Genomic DNA, 27,085 nt, shown 5'->3' on the forward strand with positions numbered 1-27,085 from the left:
TTATGCCTTGTTGGTAAAACATGAGACAGATTCGTTTCTGGTGCAATACCACTGAAGTCAGTGGAGTTACATCAGGGATTAATTTAGCTCCATCAGTTTGGCTGGTTATAACACCAAAGCTTCCATCCCTTAGGCTATAAACCTTTTCGTCTGTGACTTTTTCTCCAACCACCTTGTCTGCATCTCTGGACAAACATTCAGAAAATATTTTAAATCTTGGCAAGGCCATTTTTTTTTCTTGCGTGCTGCTACTAAGATACTATGTTTATCAAATGGGTATGAATATGGTGCTGTGAATGTGCCCTCTGGGTAGTCACCTTATGGTGGGTGTTGAAGGTGTGTCCTAAAGTACTATTGCATATATTGGGATAGTGGGGGAGTTATGGAATTCCTTCACAAAGAAATTCTGCAGGACTGGATCTTCCTTGTCTGCCGTTGGGAGCCCCATGATACTAAAATTCTCCTTAATAAAGGGCCTGTCCTCTGTTCAGTGCATGTGACTCGGGTCCCCTCTTCTGACAAGTCCAAGAGGAAGCTGTGTTCCTGTGTGTGTTGGCTTAAGAGGGTGATGACCATCTTATCACAGTGCGACTGCTCTGCTAAGATGTTGGTGAACTAGAGGTGTCAGTATCTTGGCCTTTTTTGGTTTTTCTTCATGTTTTCAAAGTGACCAATGTGACTTACGTGGTGTGCATATGTTTACATGTATAGCTGTTATAACTTGTCAAGTGTAAGCATTTCTACCTGTGTCTGGTTAAACTACTTACAAAAGAAGTGTTGCACAATTAGAAGGTGAATGTAGTATCAACTATAATGAGACATACTTTTGATAGAAGCCCCACAACTTGAGGAATTTAAAACTAGATTGCACATAGTACTAGATAATATACTATAGGGCAGTGGTTCTCAACCAGGGGTCTGGGCCCCCTGTGGGGCTGCGAGCAGGTTTCAGGGGGACCGCCAAGCAGGGCCAGAGTTAGACTTGCTGGAGCCCAGGGTAGAAAGCTGAAGCCGCACCGCATAGGGCTGAAGACCAGGGCCCTGATCCCTGCCACCTTGGGCTAAAGGCAGAGCCTGAGCAACTTAGTTTTGCGAGCCCCCCTGTGGCATGTGGCACCACGCAGTTGTCCTGCTTGCTAGCCCCTAATGCCAGCTCTGGCTTTCATATGCAGAAAACTAGTAGTTGTGGCACAGGTGGACTGTGGAGTTTCTCTAGCATGTTGGGGAGGAGAGAGGGGCTCAGAAAGAAAAAGGTTGAGAACTCCTGCTGTAGGGAATAATCGTGCACTTCGCCTTGCAAAATTGTACTGAGAATATATCAGAACAAGCACAAAATGACCTTGCTTGCCTTTTACCATGATGACACGAAAAAGAGCGATATTTTACTTGCCCCTTTCTTTTTGTAATTCTGAAATTGCCTAAAAGGTTCTTTCCATCACTAATTTCTATAGACCAAATCCTGAGAGGAAATGTGTACTTGCATCTCCCAACTGCAAATCAAAGGGAATTGCAGGTGGTCATAACCTCTTGGGATTTAGACCCATCATTATGTGTCTCTAATTTTATGCTGCCAGTTAATGCCCATAGCTTTTATTTTTATTTATTATTGTTTGTATTACCATAGTGCCTAAGAGCCCTAGTCAAGGATCAGGACCCTATTATGCTAGGCTCTGTACAAACACACAAGAACAAGGTGATCTTTTAACATACAAAATAGAATGGGTGAAATCCTGGCCCCATTAAAGTCAAATGAGAGTTTGGCCATTGACTTCAGTGGGGCCAAGATTTCCCCCTGTGTGTGTAATTTATTTTAAAAGTGTCAGTTCTAAAAATTGTATGGTTTCCATAACAGAAAAATTCATGAACAGTTCACATGCTACACATCACTATATTAATTATATACTAATTCTAATTTCAAATAAGCCAAATTTAATTAATTCCTCTCCTTGGTGTATTTCTTAGGTCAGCATGCCACTTGATATATTTTGGCCCTTTCTATTTTTGAAGTACTAGCCTTATTTCTAGAAAATAAACCATCTCTTATTAAAAAAAAAAGATTAAGACTCACTGAAAACACTAACCATAGTGACAAATAAAGTAACATTTTACTGACACTATTGTCCAGACTGTCATTAAGATAGTAGGGTAAAATATTCGTGTGTAGATGCACAGCAAACATTTTAAACCTGATACAATACAAACTGGCTGTTTTCTGTAACTTTAGGTATAGTAAGTTATATTTTCAAGGCTGATAATTCAAATTGAAGCCTCTACTTCAGTTTTGCAGCCAAGTGATTAAATACATTGAAAGCAACCATTTCTAATGGTTGCTTTCAATCGTGTGGACATTCAATAGTCTGTTCAGTATCTTGTTGGAGACACTGTTGAGTATGAGTGGTTGAGAGTTTCAACCTTGATTCTTTCATCATCAGTATATGGATTTTGTGAGTATCCTATGTACTTGCAGCTCAAGTATGCCAGCTGTACCTAGCATGCATGTCTGTGAAAGACAAAGATTTTTTTATTAGAATTAATTAGCAGTCATTTATTTTAACAAACCAGTGCCAGCAGTTTTCTTGTGTTGACTTTTCCACATAACCTCTGTGCTACATACAGATTTGTCCTGGTGTTGCTTGGTAACAGTATGTCAGTGTTAATATGCTACCCTCTCAATAATATGTACCTTGTGGGAATTCCTGGATATATCAGTAAGTGTGATTTTTTTTTTATAGTATATACAATAGCATAAGTATCAGAGGGGTAGCCGTGTTAGTCTGGATCTGTAAAAGCAACAAAGAATCCTGTGGCACCTTATAGACTAACAGACGTTCTGCAGCATGAGCTTTCGTGGGTGAATACCCACTTCTTCAGATGCAAGAGTAAGAGTAATAGTTTCCTAATCAGATTAAGCAATCCAAGCTCTAAGGCTGTCGTAAACATTTACCGCTCAGGCAAATAATAAAACTTGCACTTGATAGCATGTTTTATTCACTGATCTCAAAGCACCTTTATAAAGGTGGAGAAGTGCTTATCTTCATGTTATAGACTGACAAACAGGCATGGAGAGGTTAAATGACCGGCCCAAGGCAGACAGAATCAGTGACAGGGTAGGTCTCCTGACGCCTGTTGATCAAACCACTAGTTCATGCTGTCTTGTCCATATCTACTGGGGAACTGAGCCTTCTGACAGGTAAGCAGAATGGTCTCTATGGCCATTTGTGAGACTCTTTTGGTTTCCACCCCCTCTTTATTCCTGGTATGTTCCATTCCCGAGTGCAGCTGTTACCCAGGCTCTACAAAAGTGTTGTACAAATAGCCCTTTCTATTGTATATTTCCAGCCTTGAAGGGACACTTTGGTGTTGTACAGATTTGATCCCTCTGAAGACAGTGCCTCCTTAGCACTACCAGCTTGATGAGTCAGAATTAGAGCCTGCTCCCAGTTCTGGGTCACAGATGGTAACCATTAGGTTGGCATAATTTTTACTTATGGTGACTTACAGTCTTTTTTGGAAGTTATTTTTTGTAACTTTTCTTAGTTTTAATAGTCAAAATGGAATGTTTGGTGTGTCTCTTCTGAAATTTGTTCCATTAGGATCCATGTAGCATTACTTGAGATTAGGCATATTATTCTATAAACTCATAAGAAACTCAGCCAAAGTCTTTAGAAAACTCATTCTTAAAGAATGAGTTAACAGTATGGCTACATGGAGCAGGATGCAAAGCTTTTAATTACTAGCTTATGTATTTGGATCAGACCACATTGGTTAGTGACCAAAAATAACATTTGATGACTGCTTCCTTTTATGAAATGAGTTGATGCTCTCAGTCCATTTTCCTATGGTTACGTGGCCATATCCAAAATACACAGCAATCTAAAGCACCACCAATGACAGCCTTGTTGACAGTTTCTGCAGAGGCACAAAGACTTAATCGGCAGGAGTAACTATCACACTCCTAATACGTATGTTCTTTAGTTCTTGGTTGTGACACGTTGATAGGGCAGCGTGTGCTACCGCTGAACTTGGCTTGACTTGATGCTTGCTGAAGACCTCTCTCCAAAGAAAAGCCTCCAAGTCTGTCAGCCCGGCGCCTTTCACAGGCACTACATTTACTTTAAAAGAAAAAAAAAGTGAGCTGTCAGAGATAGTGAGGTCCTCCGTGCTGATATTCATAGTCAATGTAAATGAAATTAACTCAAAAAATAGACACCATGCTTTTCTTGTCCATTGTGCTTGCTGTAGATCCTGCTTTATAAAGCAAGAATCAAATATATAGCATGGAAGAAGAGTCTAATAAAGATAACATTCAAAGGAGATTGACAATAAGATGGAGAAAATCATGCACAAGTACAATTCTTTGAATACAGAATCTCAATTTTGAGCAATTTTTCCTCTGCTAAATACCTCAATTTATACAAGATTCGTTTCTGTGCTATTACATATACATATGTCTAGTAATGAAACTTTGGAAGTTGCTTTTGGTGGAGCAAATTTCCTGTTTTAATAGGAAATAAAAAGATTTTTATACAATGTTGCATTGCAAATAGAAATCTGTTGTCTTACCTCACATTGTACAAATTATTTTTCTGAAAGTAGTGTGCTAAATTATTTGTTGTTGTTGGATAGAGGGGAGCAAATTCATCCCTGGTGCAGTCATGTAGTTATTGGAGTTATACCGAGGATGAATTTGTTGCAATATGTTCACCAGATCAGCTGACTGTCAAAAGGAAACATTTCTACTCTGCTGTGTTGTATAGGTCTCTGGAACTTCCACTAATTTGCCCAAGCCCTTCTTATTTTTTGGCATTGGAAAGGCCAGTTTTAGAAAGCCTTTCTCTAAGTTTGCCATTAGCAGTCAGAACAGAATTATGTGGCAGTTCTTTAAATTGGATTTATATACTTGGACTATTTTTATAGGTTTCTGTCTTGTACAAGTAGGAGAGTTGACATTCTGATTTATTAACTATCTACTCTACAAGACATACAGGGTTTAAAGATATTGAATGAGCTATAATGTTTGTGATTCAAGTCTGGGATGAGAGATTGTAAAAAGAGATGTGTTAAGTAAATATGACAAAATGAAAATGATAATTTGAATGTATACATTAAATTATGTGTTAGGTAAAGCAAAGCTATCATAGCCTTAAATGTATATTTGAGTAGGTACCAGTTCAGAGAGGACCAGAAGTAGGTTTTTTTCCCCTCCAATACATTGTTACTAAAGGAAGAGGTTGTGAAGTATGCGATTCAGAGAACAGTACTTTACTGAATAAACATAATCCAAACAATGGCTTACAATGTAAAGAACTTGCTGAATAATTTTTCTTGTTACCAAACCCTTAAATTCATTACCACTGCACTAGTGGTAGATCTGTTTTCATTAGATGAATATAATAGGTAGCTTTTAATGAATGTTTTCTATTGCAAATATCTGTGTAAACTGACAGCAAAAGATCCTGAAAATGTGTAGATCATTTAATTGTTGAGAGATGCTACATGCACCACAAGCAAAAGCATTGATTTTTAATATTTCCTGTGCAGTCTGAAGGGTATGTCATGCTATGAGTGCTCCATGGAAAACTGCAGAACAGTTTGCACCTTTGATTTACACGATTGTGTTCAGTGCAGATGTTTGAAAATGTGTGTTTTCAATGGATGGCAGTAATAGAACCCTCCTAACTTTATATATATATGGATTGAAGTGCTTACAGTTCCTAGCTTTCATCTTGAATAAGTTGTATTTCTCAGTTTAGTTTCATTTTTTTAGTATTGGTTGGCATTAATCTCTTTGAATCTAATCCCATATGAGAAACGATTTGATCTGTATAATCACTGGTATTTCCTTCATAATTTAAAAAAACAAACAACCCAACAACTTTATAACATCTCATTAAAAATTGGTTCAAGAAGAGATATCCTCAGTCCTGTTTAACAAACTAGCTTCTGTCATGTCAATTCAGACAATGAACAACTTGGAACTTCTAATAGAAGATTCTGTGAATTCAGTTTTTTATGGCAGTTTGTGCTTCAGGTTCAGTTTTATAATGATTCTTTACAGTCCACACACTTTATTAAAACAGAGTTTCAGATGAATGCAAGGAGGAAAATAGGCAAACCAGTCTAATAGCATTATTTGAACATGCTCTTTGCATACTGCATTTTGGTATTAAAGACACTATGTAGCAGGAGAGGCTGATTCTTAGCTCCATTAGACCAGTTTTACACTGGGTCATTTCCATTGATGGCAATGGATTTAATCCTGACTTACACTGGTGTAAGTGAAAAGAGAAGCAGGTCCATAATTATATCTCTTTTTTAAACTTGCAGTTTATTCTGAAAACAAATTCCTTTCCCTTAACATTTCCATTTTCCTAAATTTGGATCACAATTTAAAATAAAGAATATCGATGAAATCTGAATATCAAATACTATAATGTTAACCCGACAACTAGCATTCAAAGCATGTCTGCCTAGCAAATTGACTTGGGTTAGCTCAGGTCTAGTGGAACTACTCACATACCAGAAGATAAATAGGTATGGGGGCCTTAAAACAGATATTTTTTTCTTGGTGATGCTTGAAGATTGGTTTTTTTTTGGGGGGGGGGGGTGGAGGGAATTAAAGAATTAAAATCCAGCACTTAACTTTTCTTAACAGTCAAGAATTAATCTTGCAAGTTTGTAATGTGCTGTGAATCCGCTTCAAATGATGACATGCTAACAGGTTGGTGTGACGGGTTGGATCACAGAAACCCCCCTGGGAGCTGCCAACTGATGTGCCAAGTCTACCTCTGCTCCTGTTTTCCCTGCCAGCTCAGGACTCCAGCACCCTGTCTTGCTGAGCCAGACACTCCCATCTGTTCCAACAAAGACCCAGGGTCTGAATTACTTGCCCCAAAGCTGCAGCTTTACCTGAAAACAGCTCTCAGAAGTGTGCTTGTCTTTAGCACTCAGATGCCCAACTCCTAATGGGGTCTAAACCCAAATAAATCCGTTTTATCCTGTATAAAGCTTATGCAGGGTAAACTGATAACTTTCTTGCCCTCTATAACTCTGATAGAGAGAGATGCACAGTTGTTTGCTCCGCCATGTATTAATGCATACTTTGGGTTAATTAATAAGTAAAAAGTGATTTTATTAAATACGGAAAGTAGGATTTAAGTGGTTCCAAGTAGTAACAGACAGTACAAAGTAAGTCACGAAGCGAAATAAAATAACACTCAAATCTATGTCTAATCAAACTAAATACAGATAATCTCTTAGAGATGCTTCAGTAAGTTTTTTTTCCTCAGACTGGACACCTTCCGGGCCTGGGCACAATTCTTTCCCCTGGTACAGCTCTTGTTCCAGCTTACTCATAGACTCTAAGGTCAGAAGAGACCATTATGATCATCTAGTCTGACCTCCTGCACAACGCAGGCCACAGAATCTCACCCACCCACTCCTGTAGCAAACCCCTAACCTATGTCTGAGTTATTGAAGTCCTCAAATCATGGTTTAAAGACCTCAAGGTGCAGAGACTTCTCCAGCAAGGTGGTAGCTAGGGGATTCTTCATGATTGCTCCTCTCCTCCTTTGTTCTCTTCCACCCCTTTATATATCTTTTGCATAGGCGGGAATCCTTTTGTCCCTCTCTGACTTCCCACTCCCTCCTTCTCAATGGAAAGGCACCAGGTTAAAGATGGATTCCAGTTCAGGTGACATGATAACATGTCACTGTAAGACTTCATTACCCACTTGCCAGCACACATGTATACAGGAAGACTTACAGGTAAAACACAGCCATTTGTAGACAATGGTCCTAGTTAATGGGAGTCATCAAGATTCCAAACCACCATTAATGGCCCACACTTTACATAATTACAATAGGCCCTCAGAGTTATATTTCATATTTCTAGTTTCAGATACAAGAGTGGTACATTTATACAAATAGGATGATTACACTCAGTAGATTATGAGCTTTGTAATGATACCTTACAAGAGACCTTTTGCATGAAGCATATCTCAGTTACATTCTATTCACTTATTACATTTTTATAAAACCATATAGACTGCACAACGTCACAGTTGGTATGATGGAGACCTAGAGGTTCCTACCATACACACACTAAAGAAGATAAGAAGAAAGTATCTTTGGAGGATTCACACCAAGTATTAAAGAATACAATTGAGAGTTGTTACACTGCATGATACAAAAGACACATTAATATAATGAGAAGTGTCAGGAATAATGTGAAGTGAGAGCTAGGGTAATTAAATGTATCTAATAGATGCAAGACCATTTCTTTAAATTTTTTTCCTCAGACCATTAAAACTTACAGTGGAGTATATTCTTCCTCTTGGCAGGAGGCCTAGGAGGAGAGCTGGAGAATGAGGTGAAGGACAGCCGGGCCTTGGAAGAGAGGAACAGCGTGACGAGTCAGGAAGAGAGAAATGAGGAAGATGAAGACATGGAGGATGAGTCAATTTACACCTGCGATAACTGTCAGCAGGACTTCGATTCGCTGGCAGACCTGACTGAACATAGGGCACACCACTGTCCTGGAGGTAATGTTAAACTAGTTTTACAATTCTGACAGGTGGTTAGCTGGGTAATTGGACATAGCAACAGCTTGAGGCCTCAAGTGAGATTAAAGAATTAATAATGTAATTTTACAGTTAATGTAATTTTATTGTGGTGCCTTGGGTAGCCTTTGTTCACTTCTTTAATAAAAATTAAAATAAAAGCAACAGCTTTCCAATTGGAATCTGTCAGTAATTATGCTAGACAAAAATGTTGTCGTTTTTTATTAGCTCTAAAAGTTGTAGACTGTTTTTTCCCTCCCTTCAAATGGAGGAAGGTTGGTTAGTTCAAAGTTAAATGATTTAAGTGTGCAAAATTCTAGGGAAGAGAGACTCTAAAGTCCTCTGAACACCTTAAGTGGACCTGACAATTTCTGAGATTAAGTTTTAGGATGAGGTTTGTAATCCCGTGCTAAACAAGGGCCATACTACTGCTTAGTGGGTCATTATTGCATTTCCTTTTGAAGTTTAAGGAGATGGTGATGGGTGTCATGAAAAACCGATCTTGATTTTATTTTCTGAGAAGAGAGAATGAGCTCAGAGCATTGATGTGAACAATTGCAACATATATTGCTCTTACATGACACTTTCTATGACAGGGAAATCAGCAGGTATTCTACAGATCATGTTAAACTGATGATATTGCCTACAGTAAATATCTTTGCGGGTCTAACCAAAGATGTAAAAAAAGATATTAGGACAGTGAGACAGAGCATGTTCATGAGACTAGAGGTCTCCATCCTTATCCTTCCCAGAATGCAATATTCAACCATCACTTTTCTCCACAAGACACATCAAAGATCTTTTGTGCCAGTTCTTCTGTGGGGAGACTGGCTAGGTCATCAGCCACAGAGGGAAGCTTCCTCTCTCCTGCAGGTCGATCCCAGACTCTCAGTCATCTTCCTCCCAAGTGCATCTTCCTCCCCTGGCCACCTTCATTTGTCTGATAAATAGTTTGTGTTGTGTCTCCTCCTCCCTCCACTGCCCCCAGCTGGGCACAACTAAAAATAATGCTACTATAAATGTATCAGATCAGTTGAGATATCTGCAGCTTCCCAGATACTCTAGTTTAGTCTGCCCTTTGTTCCTATGATACTTCATGGGGCTTATGGTTGGGCTGTCTTGAACCCAGGCCTGTAGCTCTTTTCCTTGCCCTCTTAGGCTATTTGGAAAAGTGAGTTCCTTCTTTTACCCATTTCTGCCTGCTGGGAGGGATGGTAAGTTCTCTCCTGTGCTGCAGGTGGACAGGGATTGCAATCTTAAATCTGTCTCAAGTACTGATTCCTTCGCTTTCTGCCCTGCCTCCTAAATATGCCTCCTAGAATCAGCGCAGTTCTTGTTCTGCCAGTATTGGGCAGAGGCTAGGGAGCAAACCTGAGACCCCATCAAAACCTTCAGACAATCTCCCTCAAGGTTACTACGCACAGGCTGATAGCCACGGTAGTAGTGATGCAGGGATTCTTTAAAATGAAGACAGGCAAATGTTCAAAGATGCTGAGCATGTGTAAAGTCCTGTTAAAGCAGTGTCTTAAGTGCAAAAGCAGCCACTTGAAGGGGAGCATATTCCTTTGCTCATAAAAATGGGCTTTAAAATGAGGCCCAAAATATCTAAAAAGAAAATGACATTGTTTAGTGTCAATATTTTCAGGGCCCAATTTTAATTTATTCAAAAATTTACAATTTCATTAGTGAGAATAAAAATAAATTCTGTATTTTTGTGGGACCTACCATAACACTGTATATCAGGCTCCAACTCCTGACTTCTGAATTGCAGTTTATATTATTCATGACTGTTCTGTCTTCGTACATGACATTGGTACAAAAGGGAAGACATTTTGGCATCAAAAGGCACTGTAGAAGGACACATGGAATTGTTCCTGATTAACTGTCCTTGGTTAACTCCGTGTATGGATACTCTTATTCTAGAAGTTAGGCTATTCTTCAGGAATAGCTATGGCACTTTAAATTTGTATTCTACCTTAATCAGAAACAAGTTTCAAGTGTAGACAAGCCCTAAGTTGTTTGACAAAAGTAAAATTGTTTCATTTAAAGAACAGCGAAAACAAATCTATGCTAAATTCAACAGAAGAAGATCAGGGTAAAAATCTTTCAGCATTAGAAAATAGGATGTGTTAAAAATACTACCCTATAAAAAAAGCTACATGATAGTGTCCTTTGATATACTCCACTTCTTTTATTTGTAGTGCCTAACATACAAGATTGTAATGTAGTGTCTGTCTCTTGGCAAGTAAGGATTTCATATCTTAATCTGAAGCAATGTTTTCAGTAGTGTATGTGGGTCCAGATCAATACAGGCAATATTTGTGCTGCTAATATTACAAGGGTGGTAATAGAACATAACTAATGACTTCCTGTGGGATACTGAAGTTAGGAAGACCTTGCAACTCAGGAGTATTGCAAGATTAGGTGAGATCACTCCAAAGAATAGGAAAAAACATCTATTTCATTGGAATCCCTTAGAAATTCATTACAGTACACTAAAGTTATAATACACTTTGAAACCACCTTATTTGACATGGAAGGAAGTAGCAAACAGCCATTTTTCCCCTTTGCCTTTTCATGTACTTCAAACTTGTTTCTTTCAGGACAAAGCATCATTGAAATGTAGACATTTCTTGTAGCATAAATGTGTGGTTTTCTTTTTGATGTCAGTGACAAGTAGATTTTCTCTTTCTGACAGAATTAGGTGCCTTTTATGCTTATTACTCTTGCCTGATGTCTGTGATTGTAAGTTATAGATTTGGAGTTTCTACCAGGATTCTGAAATGGGTTTAAGTGGGGGCAACTTCCAGAGAGGTGGCATCATGTTTCTTCTCTTCCTCCCTCCAAAAAACCAATTAAGAAGTCAGACCTTGGAAATGATCCTTAAGCCAATTAGAAGGCAGTTCTAAAAATGCCTTCCAAAATGAATGTGACTGCTGAGCATATCATTAGATGTCTTCAGTTTTTAAAATTAATTCTCCCCCCCTCCTCTTACTTAGAGAGAACTAAGTATTGGCACCCATGACAGACTTGCCAATCCTTTTTGCGAAAACAAATATTTTTTGACCATTGCTGTTATACTTTAGATTGTTGACAATAATATAATTCAAACCTGGATTTACAAATCACCATGTCCCCTCTGGCCAGCAGCAAAAGCCGCATGCATCAAGCAACTATTCAGCAGTGTACCTTTGTTTTTGGCTGATACTGTTATTTCTTATCCGATGAAAAGTGGCTGAGAAGCCCCAAGCTTTGCTATGTGTGTATGTGTGATTCTGTCATTGTTTATCCGCATGCATGATTTCCTTTTCAGGATTTTAGCACTTTTCTCAGATTAAAAATACAGTTCCAGCTTCCCTTTATTTTTGCCTCCTTCACCCATATTCCCCTCCCACGCCGCCTTCCCCCATGGTCAGTGTCCATTTGTAGATTACTCTCCTTCTTTTCAGTTTCTCAACTGAATATGGAGTATTTTTTTAGCACATTAGCACATCAATGAACTGGACAGTAGTAGGTTACATTGGGGTCCTTGAGCATTTCATGAGGTCCTCTTCTGTTGTTGATAACTTTACAGGTTGTCTGTTTCAAACAGCAGCAGAGCTATATATGGAAATTGCCAGCTTGGAAGCGGCTGATTTTTCTAAACTACTGTACGGTAGGAACTAGTTTATAATTAAAGTCTTGCAGTTGCTCCTTTTAATGCCCTGTAACTTGTTCACTAGGCTTACATTTTAAATGAGGTATTGTAACTGTTTCATGCTAGTGTATAATTTTTCATTTTCTTGTATTTACCTTCTACAGAGAACAGTAATTGCCTTGCAACTGTATATACAGGAAGCTCACCCAACAGCCACTATATGGCAGGTTGCAAACCTTCTGATTACATCTCATGAATGTAATTCTTATGTAGTACTTTGTATTTCATACTTAAAAAACACACTTCTTACATGCTTCCCTCCCCCCTGCAAAATATACAATGGTTTGCTGCGCTTGATTGGCATTTCAGAGGTTATTTTTCTTTTCTTTTTTAATATTACTGATTCCCCCCCGCTTCACAGAAGAAACTGAAATGCTGTTGTGTAAAAGCAGTATAGAAAGTTAATTACACCCCTGGTTTATACAGCTGTGGCTTTAATGACCTACTGGCCCTAATTACTATGTTGTGATTCAGTCTGAGTGCTCTTTCCTTTCCCAGAACCCAGTTGCTTTCTGTTAACCTGGCTAGTGTTTTAAAGTAAAAGGTAATAGATTTCCATTTTGTATGTGTGTGGTGCTGAAATTCATTTTTCCTGCTTTCCGCAGGAGCATATTAAAATTGGCACCAGTAAAACCCTGGTAACATTGCCAAACAGTGTAGCAACAAATGTCTTCCCTTAGAGTGCTCACTTCTCAGCATAAGGATGTGAAAGTGGGCACTGGGACAGTTAAATGTTTATCATCATGTTGCTTGAAGGGCTGTTAGCACAAACTTTTTGTGTTGCAGGCAATAACACCTCCAGATAACGGGTATACAGAAGATAATAATGTGCCGGGTCAGCCTCTGCTGTCCTTGATGACTAGGCATTTTGTGTTTGTCCCTGTATTCTGTACATGCATTCACTGGAATAAGAATACAAAATACAGTCTGATTGACTTTTCACACTACCACTGTAGGAATGAAAGGAGCCTCATTCTGTGAGGTTCTAAGAAGTCAGTGTTGAGGGTGCTCCACTTCTCACTTGAAGTGCCAAGATATTCTTAGGCTGAATTCTGGCTGGAATATCTGAGGGTCTAGCATAACTGATTCCTGTTACACAGATATTATTTAAGTGTATGGGGCTGTTTTTCATTCAGACTTTGAAGAAGTTCTTTTCAGGACTCCTATAAAAAGCACATCAGTAAGTTACTCTGCCAATGTGGCACCAGCCCCCTCCAGCTTCCTGTTTAAATCCACAGTGAAATGTAACCATCTCTTTAATATTCTTTACTACATTACATAAAAAGTATTGCAGTGTCTGAATCTGCAGCTGGAACTGAGCAAAAACTCAGTTACAAATCTGATGATAAATAACGCATATGCTAACCTTTGAAGTATCAGCAGTTTAGTTGAGCTTACTGTGAAATATGTTTCTTGAGCTGCTGCTTAAGTATATTCAAACTAGAACTTGTAAGATTTTCACTCATTCAGTGTGCCAGAGGGACATGTGGTGTGGTTCTGTTTAAGGATGCGGGGGTGGGGGGGTTTCAGAGTATATGTATGTGCCCATATAGGAATCTCTCAGTCCGAAGGTTGTCCTAGTGTAGTATTTAATGAATTAGGAATGTTTATAAAAGCTTTGCAAAATGTTATGATTCCTGATGGTGTTGCTTTCCAGCAGTCCCGAGAACCTTTCTGCAGTTGAAGGTAGGTGGCATTACCATACAGTCTGGCCGGGTCCAGGTCTGGGACATAGACTCAAACTGTAGGCTGTTGCATAGGAAAGGGAGTAGTGGAGGATGCTAAAATGATTTGGAAATTGTTTCTTCAGCATTTTCTGTAATGTTGATTTTCTGGGTCTGTAGCAGTGCTGCCAATTGACTGTAAAAGGGGTGGGATGGTGATACATTTGAACCTAAAATTAGGATTGTTCACCGTGACGGGCCAAATTCTGGAGCAGTTTACTCAGGCTTATAAGGTCAAAGGCAGCAGAAATAATGCCTCCTGCCGCACAAGTGTGCGGGCAGCAAAGCAGGGGAGAGCCCATACAAGAGCGCCTCATGCCCACCACACAGTGCATCGCAGATGGGATCTCTGTGGTGGGTCCCTCAGGTGAACATCCTGGGGCAAAGGGAAGAATGGAGTATTGTTCTCACAAATAAAGAGTTTTGTGGCCTGCATGATTCCATATAAGTAGTGGGAATAATGAGCTACGTCTAGTACTCCTGTCAACCTTGGTAGAGCCAGAAATAACTGGTGATGGTCTGGCTAGGTGGATGGCCTGGTTACTCAAACTCTTCTTAGGGATGATAATGTCTTCACTACACTTAAATGTGCTGTAGCTCATTTTCACACGAGCAAAGTCCTTTTACCTTGTTTTTTCATCATAGGGCCCAATGAGGGCCAGTCATTTGAGCTGGAAATAATGGTAGGATGTGTTAGCTTGATTGTATGGAACTTCAGTAAGGAATTATTTATTTTTTAATACCGATTTATTTATCTTTTTTTTTAAAAATTGCCTGTCCATAACTCTAGGCAGTGGTGCATACATTTAAAAGGATATAGATAAAACAAAATATCACAACCAACCCATCCGCACCAGTGACCGCAACCCACAAAATACAAAGCAATCAACCAGAATGAAGATGGGTGCAGAATGTACCTATTAAACAAGGTTTCACTCAGAGAGCACATACCTGTGGTGTTCTGGGTACTGCACTGGTTGCCTGTGAGTTTGCAGGTGGGTGTTGGAATTGATCTTCAAAGCTCTTAATGGTTTGATATCAGGCTACCCAAAAGACCACCTCTGTCCTCAGGTCATGCTTCTGCCCTTGCGATCAGCAGAATCACTTGAGCCGAAGCTCTCTCAATATTAATGAAAGAGAACTACTGGCAGGGTGTTCTTTGTGAAGGCCCATTGACTCTGGAAATCACTTCCCCACCGAGCTTGGCTAGAGCCCTGATCTGTTTACTTTATGAACATTCTGCTGGGCCCATCTTTTCTCCGGGGCATCTTGGGAAGGGCTGGAGGGGCAGTTGTGTAATGCTATGAAAGGCCTTTTGTAAGGTCCCCCCGTCCTCTTATGGGAGACTTTTAAAGATTAGCACTGGCTGGGGAGTTTTTATTTTTATGTAGTCTATCTGCTTTGTTGATTGTTAATTACATTATGGGAGGGGATGGTGCCCTAAGCCCATGGTGACCAGATAGTAAGTGTGAAAAATCATGACACTTTTTTTTCCAGGGGAAGGGCCAGTAATAGTTGCATACATAAGACAAAGCCCCTAAGATCCGGACAGTCCCGATAATATCGGGATGTTTGGTCACCCTACCTAAGCCTGAGTTGGGGGCACATTAGAACATAACATAAGAACGGCCATCCTGGGTCGGACCAAAGGTCCATCTAGCCCAATATCCTGTCTGCCGACATTTGCCAATGCCAAGTGCCCCAGAGGGAATGAACAGAACAGGTACTCATCGAGTGATTAGTTTTGGATGTTTTATACACTTAAATGAATAATAAATATTTGGGAATAAGAGAGAGGGAATCTTTGGGAATAAGTGAGTTCCAGAATCAGTGATTGCAGCTGTGTCAGAGTATCTCTTGCAGAGAGTAGTGGATGTCTTTCAGGTAAGCAAGGTCCAAACCGTTCACTGATGACAACTGATACTTTAAAGTAAAAAAATAAGTCAATCAGGACTGTGTACAGACAATCATGTTTCCAGTGGGACGCACCCTTTGACCAACAGAAGCTACTTTCTGCGCTAACTTATGTTTTCAAGTGGTCTTAAACTCTATTCTGTTAGCTCCATGGAGAGCACATGGTAGTTGCCTCAAATTGTCTCAAATTGACAAAAGCTGGATTACTATAGCAGGGTTCACATTCCAAAGTAAAGGCTGTGCCTTACTTGTCAAGTGCTGATGGGAGAAACCAGTTTTGGCCATAACTGTTCCCTGATGATCTAGATTTGCTGTGGTCTTACACAATCTTCAAAATGCAAACTTGAGTGAAGAATGGCAGGTGTACCCTCCCAACCAAGGGAGCAAATAGAGTATTCAATATTTTTTCCTAATTTCTTTCTCCAGCCTCCTAACTGTCCCTCAGTCTTGTCTGGATTGAGCTTCGGGTAGATTGCCCTTATCCAACCCCTTGTCTCAACCAGAGCAGAGCAATGAAATTGAGACACAGATCTGCTTGTCTTCAGCATTCTGAATCCCGTCTCCTAATGACTTCATATACTCTTCTGGCAATGTGAATGACTAGACTGAACCATGTAATACCCCACGTGAGAGAGCTCTGAGCAGCTGCCCACGACTGCTTTTACTCTCAGAAAGAGAGAATTGGAGCCACTCAAGAGCAACTCCATCTATTCCTGCTAGGGACTGCAGATGTGTAAACAATAGCTCGTAATGTATGGTGTTGAAGGTACCTGACAGAGCTAAAGAAATCAGCACGGCCACTTGATCTGCATTCATCACCAGGAAATCACCAATCAGTGCAGTTAGTGCAGTTTCTGTGCTGAAACCAGATTGGCGGAGTTCAAGCAGATCTGGTCTGAGGGTTGTCTTGCCACAATCCTTCTTTTCAGTTCTCCCCCTGTTCCCCGCAAAAAAGAGTGGGAGACTTGAGACGTTATAAATAGAGAACTGTTATGGGTTACTGCCAAATTGACATTGTCTGTAAAACAGCGAGCAGATAAACTATGTCCTCTTAACACTAGACCAGCAGTAAACACTAGCATGTCTGTCCTAGCATGGGGGAAATGGTGGGGCTCTGGCCATCTCCCCACTAGTGGGAGATGGATTATACCTTCCTCTGTGTAGGAGCACTGCGGGGGACAGAAAGGTTCTCTCTGTCTTCACAGCAAGAGTCACAATTAAGTCTTCAATATTTACTAAGAAGAAAAGCAACTAGTAGTGTATTTCATGCATTCATCACAGAGCACAGTTTTTTCATCAAAAATGCTGAGGGAAAAAAACCTTTCTCAGGTTAGTGTCTTTGAGAGTAAAAAGTAAAAATGGTCAGAAAATTTTTCAAACTTTGAAATTTCAGCAAAAAGATGGGGGAGGAAACGTATGAACGTTTTCAAAAAATTGCCTTCTTTTTTTTGACTAGCTGTAGCAAAAAACATAGCTACTCGGTAGTAGACATGTGAATGCTTTTGTTGTAGCCTCATTAAACTTGGCTTGTCTGCAGACACAGCTGGCATGTTGTTCACTGTGCTCCAGGCATGGGGAAGCCAGAATGCAGCCTCCCCCCACTGCCGGCTGGCTTAAGGGAAACTAGCCAGCATGGCTTGGTTGTCTTCAGATGCCCAGCTTTCAGATGGTTAGCTAGAGCATCCTCTTTAGTGACTTCTGAGTTTAAGGAACTCAGAGCTCAGCTTGCCCTTGATGCTAGCCTTTAGGGGCTGCCTGATACGGTTTTTTTGCCAGCTTCCAGCCTGGTGTTCACTGCACCCTGCTTTGAGGAAACCTCTGCTGCCTCCTATCTTTTCCATGGGGTGTATAAGAGGCTGAAGTGTTTTGAAGTCAGTGGGAATGGAATAAAGTAGCCCAGCTGGAGGAGACTGGGCAAGACTTGGGCTCTGCAGTTTCATTTCCTGTGTGTGCCCCATAACAAATACCTCCTCAGTCTTCTCTGGGCCTTTCTTTTCTTTTACTGTTCCCTAACTGTCTCTGGGCTTGTCTACATTGTTCTTCACTTTGAACTATGGAGGCATGACTAGCAGGGTGCACCAAAATGCTGCCCTGCTACTGGCCTGTGTGGTCACTGTGGGCACAGATTAAAAGATTCCTAGTTTGAATAAATGTAATCCTCTTCAAATAGGGTTACATTAATGCAAACTAGGAACCTTTTAATCTGTGCCCACAGCATCCACACGGGGGAGTTACAGTGCCGCACTTCAGTGCACACTGCTGTTCCTGCCCCATTGTCCAAACTGTGGAGTAGTATAGACAAGCCCTTTTCTTATTACCTTTTTTGGTTACTTTTTTACCCCTTTCTCTTCTTTCACTTCCATTGAACCACCTTCTTTTTCAACCAGGAATTTTTTTGCTTTTTAAAAACTCTTTTTATGTGAATCACTACTGGTGGGAGGTGCTGGAGTGATATCCACGGAGACTGGATTCTTCTCCCTACCGAGAGAGTCATTACAGCATGGGTTGCAGTAGTACAAACTCTCCCATCACTTTGCCTCAATCCCTCACCTGGAGGGACTGCCTGTAGAGGGGAGCCACATCTGGCTTCTGGCAACTAGGTACCAGTTAGTGTAGTTGTACCTTGTTTTAAGTGTGAACTTATGTCCATTGAGGACTAGTCTGAGACCATCAAACTCATCCATTTTATAGTAACAACTTTCAGGCAATTTGGGCTGGATTTGAACTGGTAATCTGGTGGTGAAAGGCTCTAGACCTCATTTCCACTTCCTGCTTTGCCATCCAATCTTGTTATCAGAGCCCATCTCAACTGTCTTATAGAGTGACAGTGCATTTTCAGGAGTCATTCCTTTTCCTAGCAATGACTGTACTGAGTCTTCCTCTTGTTTTTAAAGTCACTGTGGTTGAGAACCTCTTTAGTGGAAGCAACAATATACTTATGAAATTAACACTAATAATAAAAAAAGGCAATTGCAAGACAGACAAGGTTATGGAGATTGCTAGTTTATTACTACATACTTTCTTTTGCAGTAGTTAATGAAAAAATGCAGGTTGGAATTTTCAGTCTATTCTAGATACTTATATGGCCCCCTGTACATTTGAGCACTTCACAATCTTCAATGTATTTATCCTGACTACACCCCTGTAAGGTAGGGAAGTACTATTATACCCATTTTATAGAGAGGAAACTGAGGCACACACTAAGTGAGTTGTCCAGGGTCACACAGGAAGTCTTTGGTGGAGCAGGGACTTGAACCCAGGTCTTGATGTCCTAGGCTAGGAGCATGGTCCTAATCACTGGACTGTCATTCCTTTTAAAAGGACCACTTTTTTAGCAGATGGATTTTCTAAAGGAGTTAGGCACCCAAATTTCATTGACTTGAATGAACTATGAATACAGGCGATTTATCGCAATCAAAAAGAATTTATTTGGAAATTTGAATTGTACCAGTCAACGTTATATCTGCATGCATTAAAACAACAACAAAACCCTTTATCATGCTGCTGTGATATGCTAATATGAGATAAAAATTAGCTTATGAAGTGCCTTCCTCACTTTTTTCCCTAATGTTCATTTATGATGATCCTCAAACTTATCTCTTCCTCAGCATCTTGTCTGACCTTGACTTTTGTAATACTGAGTTCTCCTGGTTCTCCGAGTGCGTTCCTTGAGTGCTCTCTTTGGCTGGTCCACCTGCTTCCTCCTATTGTCTTTGTAATTCCAGCAGGGGGCTCTCTCTCTTTGATATCCACCTCTTTGCTTTACTTTTCTCAAGACCGTCATTATCTCAGTTCTTGCTTACTGTAGCTTCCTCTTCTCTGGCCACCCTATTATCACACGCCTCCTGTCCAATCCACATGAAACACAATTGCTTTCCCTGTCTTGTCTTCCTTGCTCATCATTCTGACTACCTGATTACATTCAAGTTTTTTGCTTTGGCTTTCAAGGCTCCTCAAAGCTCTGTCCCTCCCTACCCTATACATCTGCTCTTGTTTCTTACTGTGTTGCCCCTTTCCCCGTCGCTCTGCCAGTGATGCAGGCCTTGAATACCCATTTGTCTTCTTCTCCCATGTTTGTCTCTGAGCTTTCTTCCATGATGCTCTGTATGCCTGGAGCACCTTCTTTGAATCTTGAGATAGAGTTGCCAACTTCGGTTGGATGAATTCCTGGAGGTTTCATCACATGACATTATCTTTAATTAAAGATTCATCTTTAATTCCTGGAGACTTTAGGACAATCCTGGAAGGTTGGCAACCCTAATCTTGAACAGATCCACAGGTCCACCACCACCTCCTTTTTCAAATCCCTCCTCAAGACGCTTTCAAGAAATCAGCCAACAAATGGTGGCTAGATTGTCGGCAGACTTGGCTGGGTTGAGAGTATTTAGAGATACCTGGTATTATTGATTAATTTGTTTGTATTAATAATCAAACGTATTGTCGAATGATTCTGACACATCAAGCCATGCACAGAGTTAACCCACTTGATCTTATCACAGTTACCTTTACTCCACACCCTCCCTTTCTTTTTCTTGCTTTTTTTTTTTTTTGGTTACACATGCTGCTTGTGTCCTGATCAAGTTAGATTCTGAGCTCCTCAAGGTAGGGATTGTTTCGCTCTAGGTATTTGAACGGAACCTGGCACACTGAGATTCTGATCCTGATTGGAAAAGGAAGCTAGTAGAAGTTGTATCTTAACTTGTGTACTAGCTTAAGGAAAAATATTGCTTGAGTTCTCTGGCCAATAGTTTAAACTCCACAAATGCCAGCATCAGAAAAAAACAGAGATGAGAAAATGATTCATTTTGTGTTGAACAGTTATGTCACAGCATTAACTGGCTAAAGTTGCTTGCATTGAAAACGACATTATTACTTTGGAGGGGGAGGGGCATCAGCCAAGAAGAAAAACGAAGACAGTCTGTCTGCACAGCAAATTGGGAGCATGTGTTTGCAGTTCGGGTCTGAACAATGCTGACTGGTTTGACAGTGGCTGCCACAGTAAGTGGTTGTGCATATCTGGATCATAAAGTGACAGGCAGCAGGTTCAGTTTGTAGAGAACAGGGTGGGTGGGAAATGGAAGTAGATTTGTGAACTTGCCTCTTTTGAGAGAGCAAATGTGACCAGGATAGTTGATGAGCAGCTTGCCACTGTATCCAAGTGTGTTTTGCTGTCAGGGAATGTCACTGTGGACACCTCTGTAGTTTAAAGGCGCCAGTATACGTATGCAGGGAATAGTGGAAGGTCGTTGTTAAAAATTAGTGTCTGGACTTTGGATTTTACTCTGTTGAGGAAGATACCCACAAATGTTTTGAATTAGTTCGCTTTCCTGCATATTTGACAATTTTGGAGGAATGGATCCTAACCGGAATTTCAGGGAAAAATAAGTTGCTTTGTTAAAACAGACATAAAAAAAAAAAAAGAGAGAGAGAGGATGGGCTTAACTTTTGTCCTGAGGGTGATAAAACTGCATCACACAGCTGAAAATCAATCTGACCTTCACCCACGTGATGCTGTTGTCTCAGTCTGTCTTTCATTTCCTTTGGTTGAGTGAAGGCCATGGCATTCAGTAGGGAGAAAAAGCAGAGGAAGGAGGGGAGAATCCTGTTTTCACTGCAGAGGCTTCAGTGCTTGCTTATGTTGACTCCAGGAAAAAGAGTTGCTGTAAAACTTTGGATGTCTATATTTAAAAAAATCTTTTCCCCTCTTAATGGATGGGAATCATATTAAGGTAAAGATTTGCTATCAGAAGAAGGGACAAGCACTATAAAAAAGTGTGTTTGTGATCCAAAATATTTTGTTTTTATTAAACTTGGAATTAGTCAACAACAATATTTTATATTGAAAGCTTTATTTGAGAACAGGAAGTCTGCCCATTCATTCAAAAAATAAATTTGTATCCCAAGGAAAAATGTCTAAAGAAAGAAAATTTACCTAGATGCGTGTATATTTATATATACACTAACGTGTTAACAGAATTTAAAGTCCATGTGCATACAACGTTATTGATTTGCAAAATGCAGGGACAGGCTGATGTGGGCAGTTTTGTTTAATGAAAAGAGTTTTACCACTCTGAAACTTTTGAATATTTGAAGATCCCTCTTTTCCACTGCAGCCTGAGACTTGGGGGTACATGCAGACATATTCACACCTTATTTTTCCAAAGATGCAGTAGAACATCTAATGGCAAATTTGATGATGGCATTCTGTGCATCAACAGAGTTAAAATTAAGAGTACAAGCACATCTTGATATTTTTTACTGCATCTAGAAAGAGGTTTAAACCACAAACCATGACCATTCACCCAAACCTCTATTTCTTTCGCCTAACTCTGATGGTTCAGCTTAAATGGGGCCCAGATCCAAAGGATGCCTGATCCTTTCTTTTGTAAAGCAAATGCTTTTTGTTTGAGGTTTTATAAAATCAAAACTATCCTAAATTCTGCCCATTCCAACTACATTTTTTCTCATCCAATGTGGGCCTTATCAATAAATGATTGTCTTCTGTTTTTATTTTATATATGTTACTTTCAGTAACATGGACAGTTTGAGGTTTCTGCTGTTTTCCTTGTTTTGCAAATGTTGCCTATTTTAGGAAGGTCTGTAAGAAATGCCAAGTTCTTGTTAAAAAAGATAAAGCTACAGATTGGATTTAGCTGTAGGAGCTTAATCCTTACTTTGTAAAGGTTAAGAGTTGAACAAATTATTCATTTATTTGTTTGAGAAGACAAAGATTAATTTTTGACTAACTTTATTTATGTAAGTATGTTTTGTCTTCAGATGTGCCAACAATCACTGGTATAGTCATATGCTATTATTTTACAGATTATTAAAATAGAGCAGCAAATTTGTAAAATACTTAGATTTTCTCTTGGCGGGTTTTGCTGTTAAAGTCTGTGTGATCTGCCAAAATGTAATTTGCATAAATGTAGACTTCAACAGGTTATCATTCTGTTTAACGCTATTAACTGCCCAACTACTGTACAAATTGGCTTCCAGAATTGTTAACAGGGTAGCTATCTATCACGTTCAACGCCATTCCATTTGCTGTCTCACTGGGCACAGTGCATGAGCTAAAAGGAAAGCAAGAAGGTCAAAGATCTTTTTGTTTAGTCTTTTTGCACATTTAAAAGTTCTATTATGTATTTCTATTGCTTGTGGTGTCCAGTCTGTTGCCTATATTGCCTACTGATGATGAGTTTATGAAGCTAAGTAGATCTTTTGTGCTATAACCAAGCTATTTTTGTTTGTGTCTGTATTAGGTGAGCATGCTTCAGCTATAGATCTCTCCTACTCAGGAACAGGGCCAATATTTATCAAGTGTACCTCAGAATTAGAACTTGTGAAACAAAGTCAAACCATCCTACAGGATGGTTAATAGAAATGTCCAGAAGGAAGATGACAAAGAAGACACTCACATTCCTTGCCCTTCCTTTTATGATGATATGTGAAGTTAGGCTGGTTATTTGGATGTGTTGGTGCCTACATGTTTGCATTTCTGTGAATGTCACAGCTGCTGTCCTGGGCTGCTCTGCAAAGCTGGACAAGGCTGAAACACGTATGTCCCATGCACACACACTTCTCTCTACCTTAGGAAGTAGGTGAAGTGTGTGTGTGGGCACATGCCCACATGAGCACTCACTGACAGGGTTTTCACTCCTTCATTTTGATCAGTCTCTCCTACCCATTCTGTTCTATTTACCAAAGCAGCAACAGTCAGTATTTGCCCTGAGGCTGGGAGGGCAGTCAGTCTCCTCAGAGACCTCAGTGCTGCTACTTGACCAGCATTTAAGGGATGGAAAAAAAGCAGAATATGTAATGCTTCCTCCTTCTTGTTGCTGGCACTGCGCTCTTTGGTTGTTTTCTGTTTCCAGCAGCAGGAAGGGCTTTTTTCCCCCTCTGGCTTGTGTGCTATAAATAGGATTTTTGAAAAATATTAGATTGAAGTAGAAGTCATTGGCATCTAAGTTAGCAGCCATTGAAATGAACACAGCAGTTCACACCTCAGAACTATTGTTTCAGGCTGTCTGCAAATTCAAGCAGATGTCTCTTGCTTCTCATTTTGAAAATTTTATTTGCAATCATAAAAGCTAGAGACTTTTTTTTTTTTTTAAAGAAATTGAAAGCTGAGACTAAACCAGCTCAGAGGCCTGTCTGCATGCCACAATCAAGTCCTATGTGCTCACTCTTCTAGGATTATCCCATACCTGGGAAACACTGCCATAACCCACACTAAAACCTTTCTCAGTGTCTTTGAGTTCTGCATACAGTCGGAGCCATGCTGTCGCACACCATCCTCTCCATTATCCTGCTCCATGGCATCCTAGCTTTCATACCTTGCAGCTTGAATCTCACTCTCCTCCCAGTCTTTTTCTGAAGGAGCTTTGCAGTTATCTATAAGCTGTCTTGCTTTTCAGTATGGCCCTGGTAAGCTCAAAAACATCTGCAGGCAGGGTCATTCCAGATCGTAGGTCTTTGGAGGATATTTAGATGTAGTGTCTAAAGATTTATCCCAGAGTGCCTGTTACAGCTTTGTTTGTATTATTATCTGAAGTTATCCCGCTGCAAAATTCCTCAGGAGAGAGAAATGGTCAAGATTACTTAGAAACATCTGTTACAAATTCATAAAAACACTGTAGAATCACAAAATGCAATAAGAACATGGGTGGACATAGTGTGTCTTGTGGTCCTACAGAATCTGGGACATTATCTCTGATTCAGATCTATACAGCTTCACCAAGTTTTTCAGAGATCCTCCTTTCAGGATGGGTACTTTTTAGAAATGAGGAGTAGCTTTGGCAGTGAATACAGAAGAATGTTTCTGTTGAATACATTTGTAGGACACATCTGATAGGTACCTTTCTCATGTAACTCACCTGAGATTCCAATCTTGCAATCTTACTATATTTCCAGAAGAGAGCTCTTTCTTTTTATTTGTCAAATGCTTCCTAGTTGTTCATGAAAATCATATTGTAGCTTTGTAAGCAGCCTTCCTTTTTAAAGAAGCTAGTAGTTTCTCATATATGGATAACTGGCTTGTTAAGTCTAGTCTGAGGAAATAACTGTAGGAGTGACCTCAATAGGACCTCCTAAGAGATCTGGGACTGAAAGACTAAGTCTTTAAGGCCTGGTCTACGCTACAAGTTTATGTCGAATTTAGCAGCATTACATTGAATTAACCCTGCACCCGTCCACACAACGAAGCCATTTACTTTGACATAAAGGGCTCTTAAAATCGATTTCTGTACTCCTCTCCAATGAGGGGATTAGCGCTGAAATCGATATCGCCTGTTCGAATTAGGGTTAGTGTGGACACAATTTGATGGTACTGGCCTCCGGGAACTATCCCACAGTGCACCATTGTGACCGCTCTGAACAGCACTTTCAACTCAGATGCACTGGCCAGGTGTACAGGAAAAGCCCCGCGAACGTTTAAATCTCATTTCCTGGCCTGGTCTACACTAGGGGGGCGGGGTCGATGTAAAATATGCAACTTCAGCTACGTGAATAGCATAGCTGAAGTCGAAGTATCTTATTTCAACTTACCTCCCATCCCCACGGTGCGGGATCGACGGCCGCGGCTCCCCCTGTCGACTCCGCTACCGCCGCTCGCTCTGGAGGAGTTCTGGAGTCGACGGGAGCGCGTTCGGGGATCGATATATTGCGTCTAGATGAGACGCGATATATCGATCCCCGATAAACTGATCACTACCCCGCCGATCCGGCAGGTAGTGTAGACATACCCCCTGTTTGGCCAGTCAAGCTCATCAGCATAGGTGACTATGCAGAGCTCATCAGCACAGGTAACTATGCAGTCCAAGAATCGAAAAAGAGCTCCAGCATGGACCGTATGGGAGGTACTGGATCTGATCGCTGTATGGGTAGACAATTCCATGCTATCAGAACTACGTTCCAAAAGACGAAATGCCAAAACATTTGAAAAAATCTCCAAGAGCATGATGGTCCAAGGGACTCAATATAGTGCTGCGTGAAAGTTAAGGAGCTCAGACAAGCGTACCAGAAAACCAAAGAATCAAATGAACGCTCCAGGGCAGAGCCACAGACATGCCGCTTCTACACTGAGCTGCATGCAATTCTAGGGGGGGCAGCCACCACTATCCCACCCCTGACCGTGGATTCAGAGGAGGGGGTACTCTCAGCCATGCCTCAGGATTTTGCGGACAGGGAAGATGAGGAGGAGGAGGAGGATGACAACCCTGAGGAGAGCACACACAGCACACCATTCTCCCCAACAGCCAGAATCTTTTTCTTACCCTCACTGAAATACCCTCCCAAGGCGGTATCCCGGACCATGAAGCCATAGAAGGGACCTCTGGTGAGTGTACCTTTGTATATATAATACATGGTTTAAAAGCAAGCATTTGTTAATTTGCCCTGAGGACTTGTGATGCATTCGCGGCCAGTACAGCTACCGGAAAAGTCTGTTAATGTGTCTGGGGATGGAGCGGAAATCCTCCAGGGACATCTCCATGAAGCTCTCCAGGAGGTACTCTAAAAGCCTTTGCAGAAGGTTTCTGGGGAGAACCAGCCACACGGTGGGGAGAGGGGTAAAGCGATCATCCCAGAGAATTGGATGTCAGGGGGGTTACTTTGGTTTCTGCTGCTGCACATTAACACGAAAACTGCAGCACTCAGTGGGCTTTGCTTGTTTGTATGGGAAAGGAGGGCGCTGCTTTTATGAAGGTTGCAGAAGCTGAAAGACTATGACTTACCTTGGCCGCCTGCAAGCCGAATTCTGTTGCCTGGCCCTGCGTCTGTGATTTCTAACACCAAAGCCGCCGGCACTCAAAATAAAAGTTGCAAAATGCAACCTTGTACTGAAATCACATGTGCTATGTAATGTAATAGTGTTGTTCACTGTGAAAGAGTATACCCATTGTTCTGTAAAATGTATCTTTTTAAATACTTCTCTCCCCTTTTTCCCTCCCACAGCTGCACATTTTTCAAGCCTCCCTCCTCCGTCCCAAAGGCTATCTCAGATAAGGTGGTGAAAAAAACGCACATGCGATGAAATGTTCTCTGAGATCATGCAGTCGACCTGCAATGAAAGAGCTCATCTGAATGAGTGGAAGGACACAGTATCACAGTACAGGAAAGCGACCAATGACCGTGAGGACGGGAGGGACGAACATGAGGACAGGAGGGACTATCGAGATGAGAGGTGGCGACAG

General features: G+C 40.6%; 1 protein-coding gene across 11 annotated transcripts in view; it reads left to right on the plus strand.

Annotated features, from left to right (window-relative positions):
- Positions 1 to 27,085, plus strand: part of ZNF423 (zinc finger protein 423) — a 402,730-nt gene that overhangs the window by 178,140 nt on the left and 197,505 nt on the right. For 8 of the 11 annotated variants that reach the window (XM_039503481.1, XM_039503470.1, XM_039503477.1 and 5 more), the window contains 2 exons: positions 8,343 to 8,543; positions 12,136 to 12,216. In XM_039503481.1, the coding sequence (XP_039359415.1) occupies positions 8,343 to 8,543; positions 12,136 to 12,216 (282 nt within the window). Of the gene's footprint in view, positions 1 to 3,380; positions 3,469 to 8,342; positions 8,544 to 12,135; positions 12,217 to 27,085 lie in introns of those variants that run through there. The other 3 variants (XM_039503473.1, XM_039503476.1, XM_039503480.1) reach the window with 2 other exon arrangements.

Source organism: Mauremys reevesii, linkage group 16 (assembly GCF_016161935.1).
Source record: "Mauremys reevesii isolate NIE-2019 linkage group 16, ASM1616193v1, whole genome shotgun sequence".
Classification (NCBI taxonomy): domain Eukaryota; kingdom Metazoa; phylum Chordata; order Testudines; family Geoemydidae; genus Mauremys; species Mauremys reevesii.